A 15,669-nucleotide genomic window follows, 5' to 3' on the forward strand; every position below is an offset into this window, starting at 1 on the left:
TAAAGGTACTTGCCTGCAAGTGTTAACTTTCCTTATGGGGAAAGTTCTAATAATCTTGCATTTCATAACAAACATTGCATAATTAACAGGAGTTTAAATGAATCCCCCCCCCCTAGAAAATACAGTTAGACTCACTACCAGGATGTGGTTGCTACCACATGAGCAGTGGTATCCTGTTTACAATAACATGAAAGTGATGGGCCTCCCAAAGGGACAGGCATCACTGGTGTGCCATATATAAACACACAAGTCATATTCCTGGGAGCAAGTTGGTAGTAAATGGTGGTGTTAATGTTGTCCCAGATACATGCAAAGGAAAAAAGTTTTAAAGAAATCAAATAGGCAAGCTTCTTCAGTTTCCTTTGAAATGTCAAAACACTGAAGACAAGGGAAAAAATGAAACACCAGATGAAGTAATTGCATCCACTATATGGGGAAGAGAAAAAGGGAATAAGCTGAAGGTGAAGTTACAAAATGTACGAAAGGGATAAAGGAAGAGATACACATGCAAGGTTTCAATTCCATTTTTTCCTCCTAGGCAAGAGTTGGGAGTGGGACTAAGGAAGCATTTTTGGTTGTAAATAATATTTGTTACTCACTTCACACATATTTACAGATTACCTGTACACTTATCTCAAAAGGGAACTGCAGTCATCTAAATGCTAATTTGTCTTTTTTAAAAGGGGGTGGAAAAGGAAAGTTGATTCCAGATAAGAAGAAAATAAAGCAACACACTGAAATGTGTGTGATTAAATAAAGGAGAGGAGAAAGGTCATGTTCATGCATATCACATTTGACTTTTTGGGGAAAAAACAAAACAAAAAATACCTTCATCTTCCCCACGATCATTACTGGTTATATCATCTGCGCTTTTCTTTGTGTTGGCTCCTGGGGTCAGAGTGAGCAGAAGAATAAAGGGAAGAAAGAGAATTCAAAAACAGCAGGTTCCCAAAAATTTAAAGGAAAAAAAAAACTATCCAAAAATTTGAAAAAAGAAAAAAAAGTAACAAAAAGTCAAAATCTGAATTGGAAAAAAAGGATGCAAACTGCACACTAACATAAATGCTAAAAACAATAAATCAGAAAAGACTAGAAGGAAAAATCATATTTTTGACAATGCAATTAATTTAATTAAAATGATTGCTTATTTTGCATTCAAAATTGATGCGGAAAAACAATTTGTATAAATGAATTCTTTGCAATTCAGAGACAGCCTGTTTTCAATGCACTATCATCATACAATATCAACCAAATAGACTTTTATCAGCAAAGCTCTTAAAAGACTGGGGATAAGTAGTGAAAAATGAAAATGAAATTCTGTTTCACATGCCTATCTTAAATTATGTCAATGTTCCTATCCCAAAGTTATTATGGCCTGGATCCAAAGAACTACACAACTATTCTGCACACCCAAGGGAGGTATGAAACTTTGTTTCACAAAAAGTCTCCTTCGACCACCACCGCCTCTGAATGCTGCATGTCACACCTAGTATGAAACTGAGGGAAACTTCATAGACAGTTGGTGATACCACGTTTTGGGTCCGCTGCTGTTAAAAGCCAAAAAGTAAAAAATCCAGCTGGTCACATTCAACATCTTGGACATGTCAAAAGCAGCTCTTGGGATCCTCTGACAAAAATCGCTACAGTATTTGAAATTCATTTATCAAAATCGTTATTAATAAAAACAAAATAATTAACACAAACACACTGAGCATTTTAAACAACACATAGAAAGCAGGGTATTTGTTTCATTAAAGACACATTTCCATTAGCAACAACATATTTAAAATATATAATTCCAAACAGAGGAGCATCTGAGCATGAAAGAGTCACCCCTGTATATGGATTATAATTTTCAAAGAGGTTATACCTGTCATAATTATACAAAACATTAATTACTATGAGAGCAAAAGAAACCACAAAACAATATTACTGTTATTGAAAATGAAGATTTCCATGTAATTCTGCGTAGATTGAGACATAACATGTAGTGACTCTTTGGGGGCAATTTGGTTCTATCCCTAAGTGCCTAGAAGGGGAGCCACTGGGGAAGAGAGCACCAGTATGCACATTCCCTCACATAAACGCTGTTCTATGCATGTGGCAAAATAGATTCATAGAAGGATTAGATAGTTGATTATTTTTGTTGTTTTTAAGGTTGCTGGGATTTGCCTGTAAACTAAGGTTGATGTTTTTTTCATCGATGATAAGGCTCTACCTTCCATTGCTCATCATTTTGCCATGCTGAGTTCCTTCATCTTGTGGGATATGGGGGGGAAAGCAGCAAAAATTGTTTTGTAGACATTAATGGATCCAGACAATACAGTGAAAGCTGATGAGGAAAAAACATCAGGGCCACAATCCACGAGATGTTCAGCATACCATACGTTAGGGGTGGGAAACTTTTCTAAGATCAAGGGTCACACTTCCATCTGGGCAACTTTCCAGGGGGCACATGGATGGAGCTAGAGGCAAAAATAGGTGGAGCAACAAATGTAAATTTTACCTCTATACAGTAGGCTAATTTCTACACATGCTCACATCCCCCCTCTGTCCTCCTTCCAAGCAACCAAGCAGCGTTGTTGGAGTTCCAGGACATATTCCAGCCAGGCAAAAACACTTGAGGATGTGAAGCAGGGCCAGTGACGGGTGTGGCCTGGGGGGATGCCTGAGGGCCAGGTAGAGAAGCCTGGAGGGCCACATATGGCTCCTGCACCTAAGGTTCCCCACCTCTGCTATACATGAATTATTGTTTTTCTGACTATGGAGGACTGTTTCCTAGTGGCTCACATCAACAAAGATAATAATATAAATATAGGTGGAAGGAGTAGGTGTGCAAGTCACTTCCTTTTACCTTCAATGCTGCTTATATACACCACTGGAAGCATTTACTATCTTTTCGTTGTATTTATGTTACAATGTGATGGTCTATATTCAAATGAAGCCTTTAGAACTATTCAGGAATTCTACTCACTGTTAATATCAATATGCAGAGTCACAACACATCCCATCCCTTGGCATCAAGACATAGCACAGAAATTTCTACAAGGTGAATGGGGAGTACAAGGTGGGGGGAGCCTTCATGTGTACAGGGTTCTATGTGACATGGAAACCAGAGCAGTTGGGATTCCAGATTGTGTGGAAGCTCTCCCACCATACTTCAGACTTTAAACAATCATGGCTTTCCCCAAAGAATCCTGGGAAATGTAGTTTGTGAAGGGTGCTGAGAGTCGTTAGGAGACCTCTATTCCCCTCACAGAGCTACAAGTCCCAGAGTTCTCTGGGAGTAAAACCGATTGTTAAACCACTCTGAGATTTTTTTCACAGTTTGTAGAGCTAGCTTTATTGTTTTTAGAGCTTGTATTTATTTATTTTTTGTACTTCATCTCATTTGTATCTTGTACACCACTTTGATGGCTTCAGGCTATGAAGCAGTGTATAAATTTGTAAAATAAAAAAAGATAAATAAATGTGTTGAAAGTCCAAATAGGGCTTTTGAAAACCTCCAAATGTACTAAAACTTCCATAAAAACTAGTTCCATTCATTAACATGTTTGTGGCGCCTTCTGTTCCAGAATAACACAAGTGAGGCAAGGTTTTTTAAAACACCGGCTTTCTTGGGCTGCTTTCAGAGATGGGACTTATTGTGTTAGTTTCACATATTAAAATGTTAGCGATTCTATCCTGATTTCTAAATTCCTTTCACACTGCAGTACCTGTTGCGTTAAGGGACAGTAGCTTTTTCAGCCGATATACCGGCATTTCACTCACATGCCTTTCACATGGCTGCAATGACCAATGTCTTGTTTTCATCCCTCACCTGTTATACACATGCACACTGTAGTTCCCCACTGTGTAGAAGGTCTAAGGTCTCATCCCGTTGCCATGCAACCCCTCTCCCTTTAGCATCTGACATTTTTGTTGCTGTTGTTGTATAGACACAGGGGTGTGCGTGGGAAATGCTGCGGTTACCTGCACCTACACCAGAATACTGGTACAATTGTAGTTAGGCAAAACAAAAATAAATGCACTCCTAAAGGGTAGGAATACACTGCATGGGATGCCTGTCACAGGAGTGGCTGCAACTAGTGAAAAACTCCTGCAATTTTCCAGGTTCCCAGGCTTGCATACAAATTATTTCCAGTATTATTTATCATGATATTAGTGCTAAACTTGCACTATGTTCCACTAGAATTCCAGAACTAGCTTGTCTGTTGTGTGAAAGATAAAATATATTGCACAAATTGCCAGGTAAGAAATCAGAATAACGGCATAAAGTGCAGTGTGAAAGCAGCCTTGTTATTGCAGTTTGAGGAATTTCAGATGTAATCAACCAAGACTGTCAGCAAACCCATGAAAAGAACTGCTTACAAGGCTCTTTCCAAACTTATCATAGAACAGCATGAATGGTGGTCTGAAAAGAGTGGCTAACAGATGTAGAATATACACATTCAAATCTTATTCAGCAATTAAAATCACTGGGCTCTCTTAGACAAAATAGCAATATGGGAAAAGGACATAGCTCAATGATAGACCATCTTCTTGCATGCAGAAAATCTTACATTCAGTCTCCAGAATCTCCAGGAAGGTCTGGGAGAGACCCTTCTCTGAAATCCTGAAGAGGCACTGCCAATCAGTGTGTGGGCAACAGGGTTGGTTTCAAAGGGCGGCCAGGTCAAGGCCTGGCAAAGGGCCTCCAGACCGACAGAGGCCCTTGAGGGGTCTCTCAATAGGATGGGGGAAGAGTAACACTCCTTTTCCGTGACCCGCAGCAGAGTAGCTGCCAAAGATTGCAGAGAGGGAGCTTCTTCCGCCCACCCGTCTCTCCTATCTTTTGAGGCTGCGCGTGCAGGACTGCCATTAACCAAGATGTTTCCCTAAGGGGCTGAAGCCTCCAACGCCATCTTGATTGATGGCAGCGATGCACATGAGTAGCAGCCTGCGCAGCAGCAAAAGACAGGAGAGATGGAGCCAGTGAACAGGCAGGTGGAAGAATCTCCCTCCCTGCGAGAGACAGGTAGGCATGCGCATGTGTGTATGAGTGCACGTGCACTGGGGCAAGCCGATGCCCAAGGGCCCCAGTATGTCTGGAGCCAGCCCTGGTGGGCAATACTAAGCCAGACAGAACAATGGTCTGACTCAATATAAGGCAGCATCCTAGGTTCCTGTGTTCTTATGCTCAGTCCTCACTGTGCTATTTGGGGTGTGTCCCCCCTTTATAGATTTTCATAGCAGTTCTTTAAGCCTATGGATCCCCCAGTCACCAAAGTCTGATTATTTTGTTTACATAAATTATGACATTCACAACTAAACAATGAGAAAAAAGGGAATGATATGATTCTGGGACCCATCCCACTGTTAGGCCATTTTAAACATTCCCTGGCCTTTTCTGTTGATACCAGACCTGCTTCACCTAAACAAAGGTTCTCTCTTATTACCCCGGGTACCTACTACAGAACCTAGTAAAGCTCAAAATCAATGTCCAATAACAACAAATATGATTAAAATACATCAGAAAAAAACTATTGTAAGTTTCTTTTCTAACAGCCAGTGAAATCTGTTCAAGCTCAAGTCTTTGAGCCCTGCTGATCAAGATGAATGAAACTAGCCCTGAGACCTTCAGGTCTCCCCATTTGCTCTGACATTTCTAGTGAACAAAAAGCAATTCAGAGGAAAATAAATGAGCCAGGTGAAGGGTGATTCTTTTTAACCTTTTTTTTTTTTTGAGTCTTCAAAAAAGTACCTTTTCACTTTACGTGTGGTATTTTTCATGCTGCTCGTGTAACTTAGAAAAATCCTATCTGATTTTTGGATTGTAAAATACAAAGAATGCAAGGAGAAAAGTTAAGAGTAGTTGTGTTCTCTACAGAACTGTACAGATGATTCTACAATTCATTTCATGCTCTCTCATACGGGGGAAAGATGCACAAATACTCAGTTTTCAGATTTATCTATTTATTTATTTAGTTGATTGATATCCCAACATTTCTCCCAGTAGGAGCCTAGGATGGCAAACAAAAGCATTAAAACAATTTAAAACATTATAAACACAGACTTTATAATATATTAAAACAAAACAACCATTAAAAGCATATTAAAACAAAAACTCTTTAAAAATATTTTTAATAAGCTTTAAAAACATTTTTAAAAAGGAAACAAAGAAGGTTTACAAATATATTAAAAAGCAATTCCAACACAGACACAGATTGGGATAAGGTCTCTAAAAGGCTTATTGAAAGAGTACGCATCAAAAAGATAACAGAAATAGTGGCTGCCTAATATTTAAGGGGAGAGAATTCCAAAAGGTAGGTGCTACTACACTGAAGGTCCATTTCCTATTTTGTGCACAATGGACTTCCTGATAAGATGGTATCTGCAGGAGGCCCTCACCTGCAGAGCGCAGTGATCAACTGAGTATATAAGGGATAAGATGGTCTTTCAGGTATCCTGGTCCCAACCTGTATAGGGCTTTGTACACCAAAACAAGAACCTTGAACTTGGCCTGGTAGCAAATGGGCAGCCAGTACAATTCTTTCAGCAGTGGGGTTACATGCTGGCGATACCCTGCCCCAGTGAGCAGTCTCACCACTGCATTTTGCACCAGCTGCAGCTTCCGTACCAACTTCAAGGGCAGCCCCACATAGAGTGCATTACAGTAATCCAACCTGGAGTTTACCAGTGTGTGGACAACAGTGGTCAGGCTATCCAGGTCCAGAAATGGCCACAGCTGTCTTACCTGCCAAAGCTGGTAAAAGGCACTCCTAGCTACAGAGGTCACCTGGGCCTCTAGTGACAAAGATGGATCCAGGAGCACACCCAGACTACGGACCTGCTCTTTCAGAGGGAGTACGACCTCATCCAAATCAGGCAACTGACCAATTATCTGAACTCGGTAACCAGCCACCTACAGTCAAACTCAGTTTATTGGCCCTCATCCAGCCCACCACCGAGTCCAGGCACTGGTCCAGAGCTTGCATGGCCTTTCCCGATTCAGATGAAATATGGGTATTGCCAACGTACTGCTGACATCTCACCCCATGATTTCCTAATGACCACTTCCAAGGGCTTCATACAGATGTTAAACAGCATGGGGGACAAGATGGTACCCTGTGGCACCCCACAACACTACTGCCAGGGAGCCGAAAGACAATAGCCCAATGCTATTCTCTGAAAATGACCCTGAAGATAGGGTTGGAACCACTGTAAAACAGTGCCTCCAATACCCAGCTCACCAAGTCGCCCCAGAAGGATACCATGGTCAATGGTATCAAAAGCCACTGAGAGATCTAGTAAGAATAACAGGGTCGCACTCCCCCTGTCCTTCTCCCGATAACGGTCATCCATCAGGGCGACCAAGGCTGATTCAGTCCCATAACCAGGCCTGAACCCAGACTGGAATGGGTCAAGATAATCTGTGTCATCCAAAAGTACTTGCAATTGCTGTGCCACAACCCTCTTGATCACCTAAAAAGGGGGTATTTGTGACCAGCCAGTAGTTGTTGCAAACCAATGGGTCCAGGGTGGGATTTTTCAGGAGTGGTCGAATCATCGCCTCTTTCAGGGTGGCTGGAAGCACTCCCTCCCGCAATGATGCGTTGATCACACCCTGGATCCAGTTAGTCAAACCACCTCAGCAAGCTTTAATAAACCAAGAAGGGCAAGGGTTGAAAGGACACATTGCTGGCTGCACCATCACAAGCATCTTATCTACGTCATCAGGCCACATACATCCAAACCGTTCCCAAGAAGTTGCAGCAGATATTGCACTGGACACCTCACTGGGGATTACAGTAGATATGAATGAAGCATCAAGATTGCTACGGAGGCAAGTAACTTTACCCTTCAAGTGTCTTGCAAACTATTCATAGTGGGCCTCTGAAGGGTCTAAAACTCAATTTCCTGGAGTTGATGTCAACAGACCTCTAACCATACAGAAAAGCTCCACTGGATGGCAACTTGAGGATGTGATGGTGGCAGAGATGTGGGCCTTCTTTGCCGCCCTCACCGCCGCACAGTAGACACGGTTATGATGTTTCATTTGTGTCCAATCAGCCACATGGCACGTCTTTCGCAACTTGCGCTCTAGATTGTTAATAATCAGAATATATTGGACTAAATGTGCATGGTGTCATCAGTATGTTGGTGATATACAGCCCTCTCTCTCTCCATTCCATCTGAATCAGAAGAGGCTGTACAAGTGCTAAACCAATGCCTGGAAGCAGTGATGGATAAGAGCTAATGAAATGAGACCAAATTCCAACAAAGCAAAGACATTCTTGGTAGATGGTTCCTGTGTCTGGGAACTGGAAAGACAACCTGTTCTGGATGGGGTTACACTCCTCCTTAAGAAGTAGATAAGTAGCTCAGGAGCACTTCTGAATTTAGTGTTGTCACTGGAGGTTTAGATGGCTGCACAGAAATACAGGACAATTAGCTTGCTAGCTCCACCAAGAATATCTGGATTAAAATAAAGGGGGTAAGGAAAAAAAGGAACATGGTGGTTGAAGTCTACTACTGACCACGCAAACAAGGAAAAGACAAGGATGAAACCTTTGAAAAGCAAATTGCCAATGTTTCGGGGAGGCATGATGTAGTAGTAATGGGGGACTTAAATTACTCTGATATCTGTTGGGAGACAAATTCTGCCAAACATGCCCCCACCCCAAGATATTTCTGACTTGTGTTGAAGATAACCTTCTCCTACAGAAAGTGAAGGAAGCAACTGGGGGATCAGCTATCCTTGACTTGATTCTAACAGAGATGACTTGGTGGATGAAGTGGCAGTTATGGGAACTCTGTGGGGAAAGTGACCACACTATACTTGAGTTCTTGATTTTAAAGGAAGCAAAAGCTAAGAGTAGCCATACACATTCCCTGGACTTCAGGAAAGTCGATTTTAATAAACTCAGAACAATTGTAAGTAAGGTTCAATGGCAAGAAACCTTCATGAGAAAAGGAGTCCAAGCTGGGTGGGAGTTTCTAAAAAGGAAATTCTAATGGCATGATTGAAAACAATTTCAACAAGGGAAAAAAGTGGAAGACAGTAGAAGAAGCTACAGTAGAAGTAGAGGTTTCACAAAATGCTTAGAAATGACCTGGGAACAAAAAAGGACACATACAGGAAGTGGAAGGAAGGCCAAGCCACAAAGGAAGAGTACACACAGGTAGCATGAAATTGCATCGATACCGTCTAGAAGGCTAAAGCTGAGAATGAGCTGAGGTTAACAAGAGATGCTTAAAAGCAACAAACAAGCTTTCTTCAGGCACATCCATAGTAAAAGACAGTGAAAGAAAATGGTGGTACAGCTACTCAATGAGGATGGCAAAATGATAACAGATGACAAAGAAAAGGCAGAAGTGCTCAATTCCTACTCTGCTCAGTCTTCTCACAAAAGAGGGTCTATGACCCTCCAGGGAAACGTGAAGTTGAAAGGGCAGGATTGAACCTTGAGATTGATAGATGGTCAAAGAACACCTAACCTCTTTGAATGTGTTCAAACCTCCAGGGTTTGATGAACTGCATCCTAGAGTATTGAAGGAAATGGCAGAAGTACTGTTGGAACCACTGTCTATTATCTTTGTGATATCGTGGAGGATGGGTGAAGTGCCGGATGACTGGAGGAGGACTAATATTGTCCCTATCTGCAAAAATGAGGAACCTGAGAACTATAAACCAGTCAGCCTGACATCACTCCCTGGGAAAATTCTGGAGTAGATTATAAAGCTGTCGATCAGTAAGCACCTTGAAAACAATGCAGTGATTATTAGAAGCCAACATGAACTTACAAGGAACAAATCCTGCCAGACTAATCTTATCTCATTTTTTGATCGGGTAACCTTCCTGGTAGACAGTGGGAATTCTGTGGACATATATCGCGACTTCAGCAAAGCTTTTGACAAAGTGTCCCATGATATTCTGATTAGCAAGTTAGCTAAATGTGGGCTGGATGGATCCACAGTTGGCTACAGAATCATACTCAAAGAGTGCTTATCAATGGTTCCTTCTCAAACTGTGGGAAGGTAACGAGCAGGGTACCGCAGGGCTCGGTCCTAGGCCCAGTGCTCTTCAACATTTTTATTAATGACTTGGATGAGGAGATGCAGCAAATGCTTATCAAATTTGCAGATGATACAAAATTGGGAGATGTAGCCAATACCCTGGATGACAGAAACAAAATTCAAAGGGATCTTGATAGGCTGGAGCACTGGGCTGAAAACAGAATGAAATTTAACAGGAATACCATGCTATGAAAAAGTGTTTGCCCCCGTCTGATTTTCTGCAGGGTTGCATATTTTTGGCACTAAATGTTATCAGATCTTGAACCAAACCTAATATTAGGGAGAAGGGAACCTGACTGAACAAATAACACAGAATGTTGATAATTATTTCATTTATTTATTAAAGAAAATTAAGCAACACCCAGTGCCCCTTGGGAAAAAGTAATTAGACTCAAAATCTGATTACGTCACCTTTAGCAGCAATGACTGAAACCAAACACTTCCTGTAGTTCTTGATCAGTCGGTCACAGCTCTGTGGTGGAATTTCAGCCCACTCTTCCATTCAGAACTGCTTTAACTCAGTGACATTTGTGGGTTTTCAAGCACGAATTGTGCCTTTCAGAGCCTGCCACAACATCTCAATGGGGTTTAGGTCTAGACTTTGACTAGGCCATTCCAAAACTTTAAATTTCTTGTTCCTCAGCCATTCTGATGTATACTTGCTTGTGTGTTTTGGATCATTGTCTTGCTGCATGACCCAGCTGTGCTTCAGCTTCAGCTGACAGATGGATGGCCTGACATTCTCCTGTAGAATTCTCTGATACAAAGAAGAATTCATGGTTCCTTCAATGATGGCAAGTCAGCCAGGTCCTGATGCAGCAAAGCATCCCCAAATCATGACACTGCCACTAGCATGCTTGACCATTGGTATGAGGTTCTTCATATGGAATGCAGTGTTTGGTTTTTGCCAGACATAATGGGGCACCCAAAAAGTTCCATCTTTCACTCAGTTGTCCATAGAACATTGTTTGCCAAAAAGCACTTGGACAATTGTCAAGAGTTCTAGAACAATGCTCAAGACTCTACAACAAAGGCTCTTCCAAGATGGCGGTGCCGGAGACAGAGGTGGTAGCAGCGGGTTCTGCGTCTGGTCCTGAACAGATCCTTTGATTTCTCAGGAGCATGATTTCTCAGGAACATGCCGAAGAGTCACCTTCCTGCTAATCTCCCACTTTGTATTTGGATGTGAGTTCCTCGCGCTTTGACCCCTCCGCTGGCGCTGTACTTGGAGCGCATGCTTTATCTGCACGCCTTACCAGGCTGCTACTCAGAGCACACGCCTTACCCGGCCACACCCTGCTTCAACAACCTGGCCGAGTACAAGAGTTTCCTGCGCCACGCTTTGGGCTATCAGCGAGGGACCCCTGGGCGCAGAAGCCACTCTGCTGGGACATGTACCTGGAGTCAAGCCGGCCTGCCCCCGCTGACCCCGAGCATATCCAGCATCTCTGTAGCCTCATGGCAGCTAAGGAACCCAAGCGAGAGGCAAATGAGAGGGGCAGAGTGCAGGCTGGAGGGTGCCGCACAACATGCTCTCCAGGATGCCTCGTGGCTTCAGCAGCAAAGATGTGTTTTGTTTCCATGCCAAAGCTGATCCATCTGTGAGCTGTTTCATTGCCTCTGCTGAGCAACTAGCTATCCTTGCCCTCCCCAGTAGCCACCATGCTATCAGGCTACCTGCTTCCATTCCAGCTGGTCCTGATAAGAACTGTAATTTAAGAACTGGTACCTGAGCGTGCTTTTCTCCTTGTTCTTCCCTGTCCCTTTTCCCTCATGTGTCGTGCATCTTACATTGTTAGCTTAAGAGCAGTTATTTAACATTTGTAAATTGTATATTGTATTTTGTAAATTGTATTATTTTATTGATTTATTTTATACTGTATTTTTATATTTGTGTTTTTTGTAAGCCACCTTGAGGGCCTTTGGCTGGAAGGCGGGAGATATATATATAAACAACAACAACAACAACAACAATAAATAAATAAATAAATAAATAAATATGGAGCAAGAAGTGCCAAGCTGGATTCAGAAAAGGAAGAGGCACCAGAGATCATATTGCAAACATACGTTGGATAATGGAATGGACCAAGGAATTTCAGAAGGAACTCACCCTGTGCTTTATAGATTACAGCAAAGCCTTTGACTGTGTAGATCATGAAAACCTATGGAATGCTTTAAAAGAAATGGGGGTGCCACAGCATCTGATTGTCCTGATGCACAACCTATACTCTGGACAAGAGGCTACTATAAGGACAGAATATGGAGAAACTGATTGGTTCCCCATTGGAAAGGGTGTGAAACAGGGGTGTATTGAATCATCCCATTTGATTAATCTATATGCAGGACATATCATATGGAAAGTGGGATTGGACCAAGATGAAGGAGGTGTGAAAACTGGAGGGAGAAACATCAATAATTTAACATATGCAGGCAATGCCATACTACTAGCAGAAACCAGTAAGGATTTAAAACGAATACTGATGAAAGTTAAAGAGGAAAGCACAAAAGCAGGACTACAGGTGAACATTAAGAAGACTAAAGTAATGACAACAGAAGATTTATGTAACTTTAAAGTTGACAATGAGGACATTGAACTTGTCAAGGATTATTAATACCTTGGCAGAGTCATTAACCAAAATGGAGACAATAGTCAAGAAATTGGAAGGCTAAGACTGGCTAGGGCAGGTATAAGAGAAACAGAAAAGGTCCTCAAATGCAAAGATGTATCACTGAACACTATAGTCAGAATCATTCAGACCATGGTATTCCCGATATCTATGTATGGATGTTAAAGTTGGACAGTGAAAAAAGTGGACAAGAGAAAAATCACCTCATTTGAAATGTGGTATTGGAGGAGAGCTTTGCGCATACCATGGACCGTGAAAAAGATAAATAATTGGGTGTTAGAACAAATTAAACCAGAACTATCACTAGAAGCTAAAATGATGAAACTGAGGTTATCATACTTTGGACACATCATGAAAAGACATGTTTCACTAGAAAAGACAATAACGCTGGGAAAAACAGAAGGGAGTAGAAAAAGAGGAAGGCCAAACAAGAGATGGATTAATTCCATAGAGAAAGCCACAGACCTGTACTTACAAGGTCTGAACAGGGTGGTTTATAACAGATGTTCTTGGAGGTCGGTGATTCATAGGGTCGCCATAAGTCAAAATCGACTTGAAGGCACATAACAACGTAGATGGGGCCTAATATATGTGTGGGTTCTGACACTGTTATGTTCAGTGTTTCCAAATAGCCCCGACAAAAATTATTTACGTTGTGGTAGATAATGTTCATCAGTTAGGATTAAAGCAAGGGCTGTATCACCTCTTGCTGGTTCTACATGCAATCCGTGTTTCTTGAGGATAGCTGATACCATTCATAGTTTTACATTCTTCATTGAGTGGTTCTCTTGTTTTTTAGATTTTTTAAATCCCCAAATCGCTTTCAAAACTTTGGTTAGGGAGTGGCAGTATTTTCTACTTCCTGGCCTTTTGTCGGTTTGGATTTTCATAGTGTATTGGTGGGTAAATGTACTTTTAACACCCCACCCCCACAAGCTATACTGACTTTTCTGTTGAGAAAAATCTACAATATGATTAAAATGTGGCTTTTTTCTTCATACACATCATTCCATTTTTAAAGTCTTATAACATTTGGTGTGGCCTCCCTAACTAGGAAATTTAATATTTGCAAGTTCTAGTATGAACTGATGTGTTTCATACCTTTAGGACAAAAGTGTAGATCAGAATTTAGGCTAATCCTAACCCCACTCACCCATAAGTAAGCTCTATTGAATTCAATAGGACGTCTAAGTAGACATGGTTAAGATTGCACTACTATCCAGTGGTTTTCACACTTCCTGAAACTTCTGACATAACTTTCATCCAGAAAACATATCAAAATACATTTTAAAATGCATATTTTGAGCAAAAATATATTTTAAAATATTAATTAAACATTATTATTTTTTAAATTGCAGATTAATATAGAAAGAGGACAGAATAAATGTAGGGGTGCACATATGCGAAAAAGTTACATCGACAAGAATTGCTAAAATTTTCCATCCTAAGTAACTGCCAGCTGTCAGCTACTATTCATTTCCCTATTCTTCCATAATTTAATACATCTCTCACTCCTTTGGTTTTTATCTTATTTTTCTCACTACACTTCAGCAAAGTTCAGAATGGTTCTTTGTTCTTATGTGTTCATTTAACTTTCTTCATGTCTCTGCTTCCAGGTTCTTTTGAGCATCTTACTTTTTTATTACCTCAACCTCCTCCTCTTTAATATTTTCACTTGCATCACCCCAGGATTTTCCACCTTGTGTCAGGATTCCCTGTGGTCCACAGTAATCTACTCTTGATGAGACTAGCACTAGCAGTAGCTACTTCAGCAGTTTCTCCAGCAGCTATGCTCATGAAAATGACTGATGGCTTCTGCAGTCTGTATTGTATAAAGCTGGGGCTGCACTGGCTGGGGCTGATGGGGGGTTATAGTGCAAAACATTTAGAGGGACACATTACTACAAAGAAAGAATTAAAACCTTCAGTTTACTTATATCAAAGATAATTAATTTTCTAACAGTTTTGAAATCTTCAATATTCCCTCTTTGCACAGGCTCCTAGTTTTACAATTTCACTGCTATTCAAGGAGTCTCCTAACAATTATCTGCAACCTTCACAAACTACACTTCCCAGAATTCTTTGGGGAAAGCCATAACTGTTTAAGGAAGAATAATAGTGGAAATCCCACTCTGCCTGCCCAAGAGAAACAACTGGATGGGCGGTGCATATTTGTGGCCTGGGGTTGAAGCCCTGGCCGCCATTCAAGGAATGGGCAGTGGTTACGCATCGCTCATCATGCTGTGTCAAGGGGAGGGGTGGCCCTTAGGCTATTTAAACCCTTGCCTTCCTCTCGGCGTGCGACCTCCACCCCACCCTCCCGTTACTATGGTGTGTTCATGGTCGCTTCGGGGCTGAGTAGGAATTTTTATCCTACCTACCCAGGTTGGCGGGTAGGTTTTTTGCCTACTCCACATGGTAGTGGCTGGATGGAATCGGGTAGGGGGCGTTGCTTTATAATAGGTCATTTCAGCTGATTTGGCTAAGTTAAGTTTAATCCCTGGAAGGGGGTACAGATCATTTGTGTGGATAGGTGCGGGAAGGGAAGTAGGTAAGGATAGCTTGGTGGCCCCCTTAGGCACCTTTGGAGGTGACTGGTGGTTCCGGAGGCCTGCCAGGAAGGGCTTTACAGCCCGAGGGCAGGATATGGACTGCTTCTGGGGCCTTCTTAACTCATCCACCCGAGGGTTGTACGGCCCCAGGGGGTGGTGACGTAGGTAGGCCCCCCTGCTCACCTAAAGGTGTGGCTGGGGTAAGGGGTAAGATAAAAGGGATTACACTTGTCCCAGCAGGGGCTGGTCACCCGAGAGCTGTAAACAAAGCTTGCTTATAGATAGTTCCGCACCTAGGTTTCCCTTTGCAGGTCAGTTAAAGTTCTGGTTTTTATAGTTTAATAAAGTGGCCCTTTGTTCAACCCAGCTTATTGTGTCTGTGTATTATTTCAACCCTCGGCCGCAATAAATGTATGGCGTGAATGTGGCAT

General features: G+C 41.8%; 1 protein-coding gene across 3 annotated transcripts in view; it reads right to left on the bottom strand.

Moving 5' to 3' along the window:
- NLGN4X (neuroligin 4 X-linked) overlaps nt 1-15,669 on the bottom strand; it is a 269,400-nt gene that overhangs the window by 138,239 nt on the left and 115,492 nt on the right. For 2 of the 3 annotated variants that reach the window (XM_061627057.1, XM_061627058.1), the window contains exon 3: nt 829-888. The exons of the other annotated variant lie outside the window; for it this stretch is intronic. In XM_061627057.1, the coding sequence (XP_061483041.1) occupies nt 829-888 (60 nt within the window). The remainder of the gene's footprint in view (nt 1-828; nt 889-15,669) is intronic. 3 annotated transcript variants of the gene reach the window in all.

The sequence above is a fragment of the Rhineura floridana genome, chromosome 5, assembly GCF_030035675.1.
Source record: "Rhineura floridana isolate rRhiFlo1 chromosome 5, rRhiFlo1.hap2, whole genome shotgun sequence".
Taxonomy (NCBI): Eukaryota; Metazoa; Chordata; class Lepidosauria; order Squamata; family Rhineuridae; genus Rhineura; species Rhineura floridana.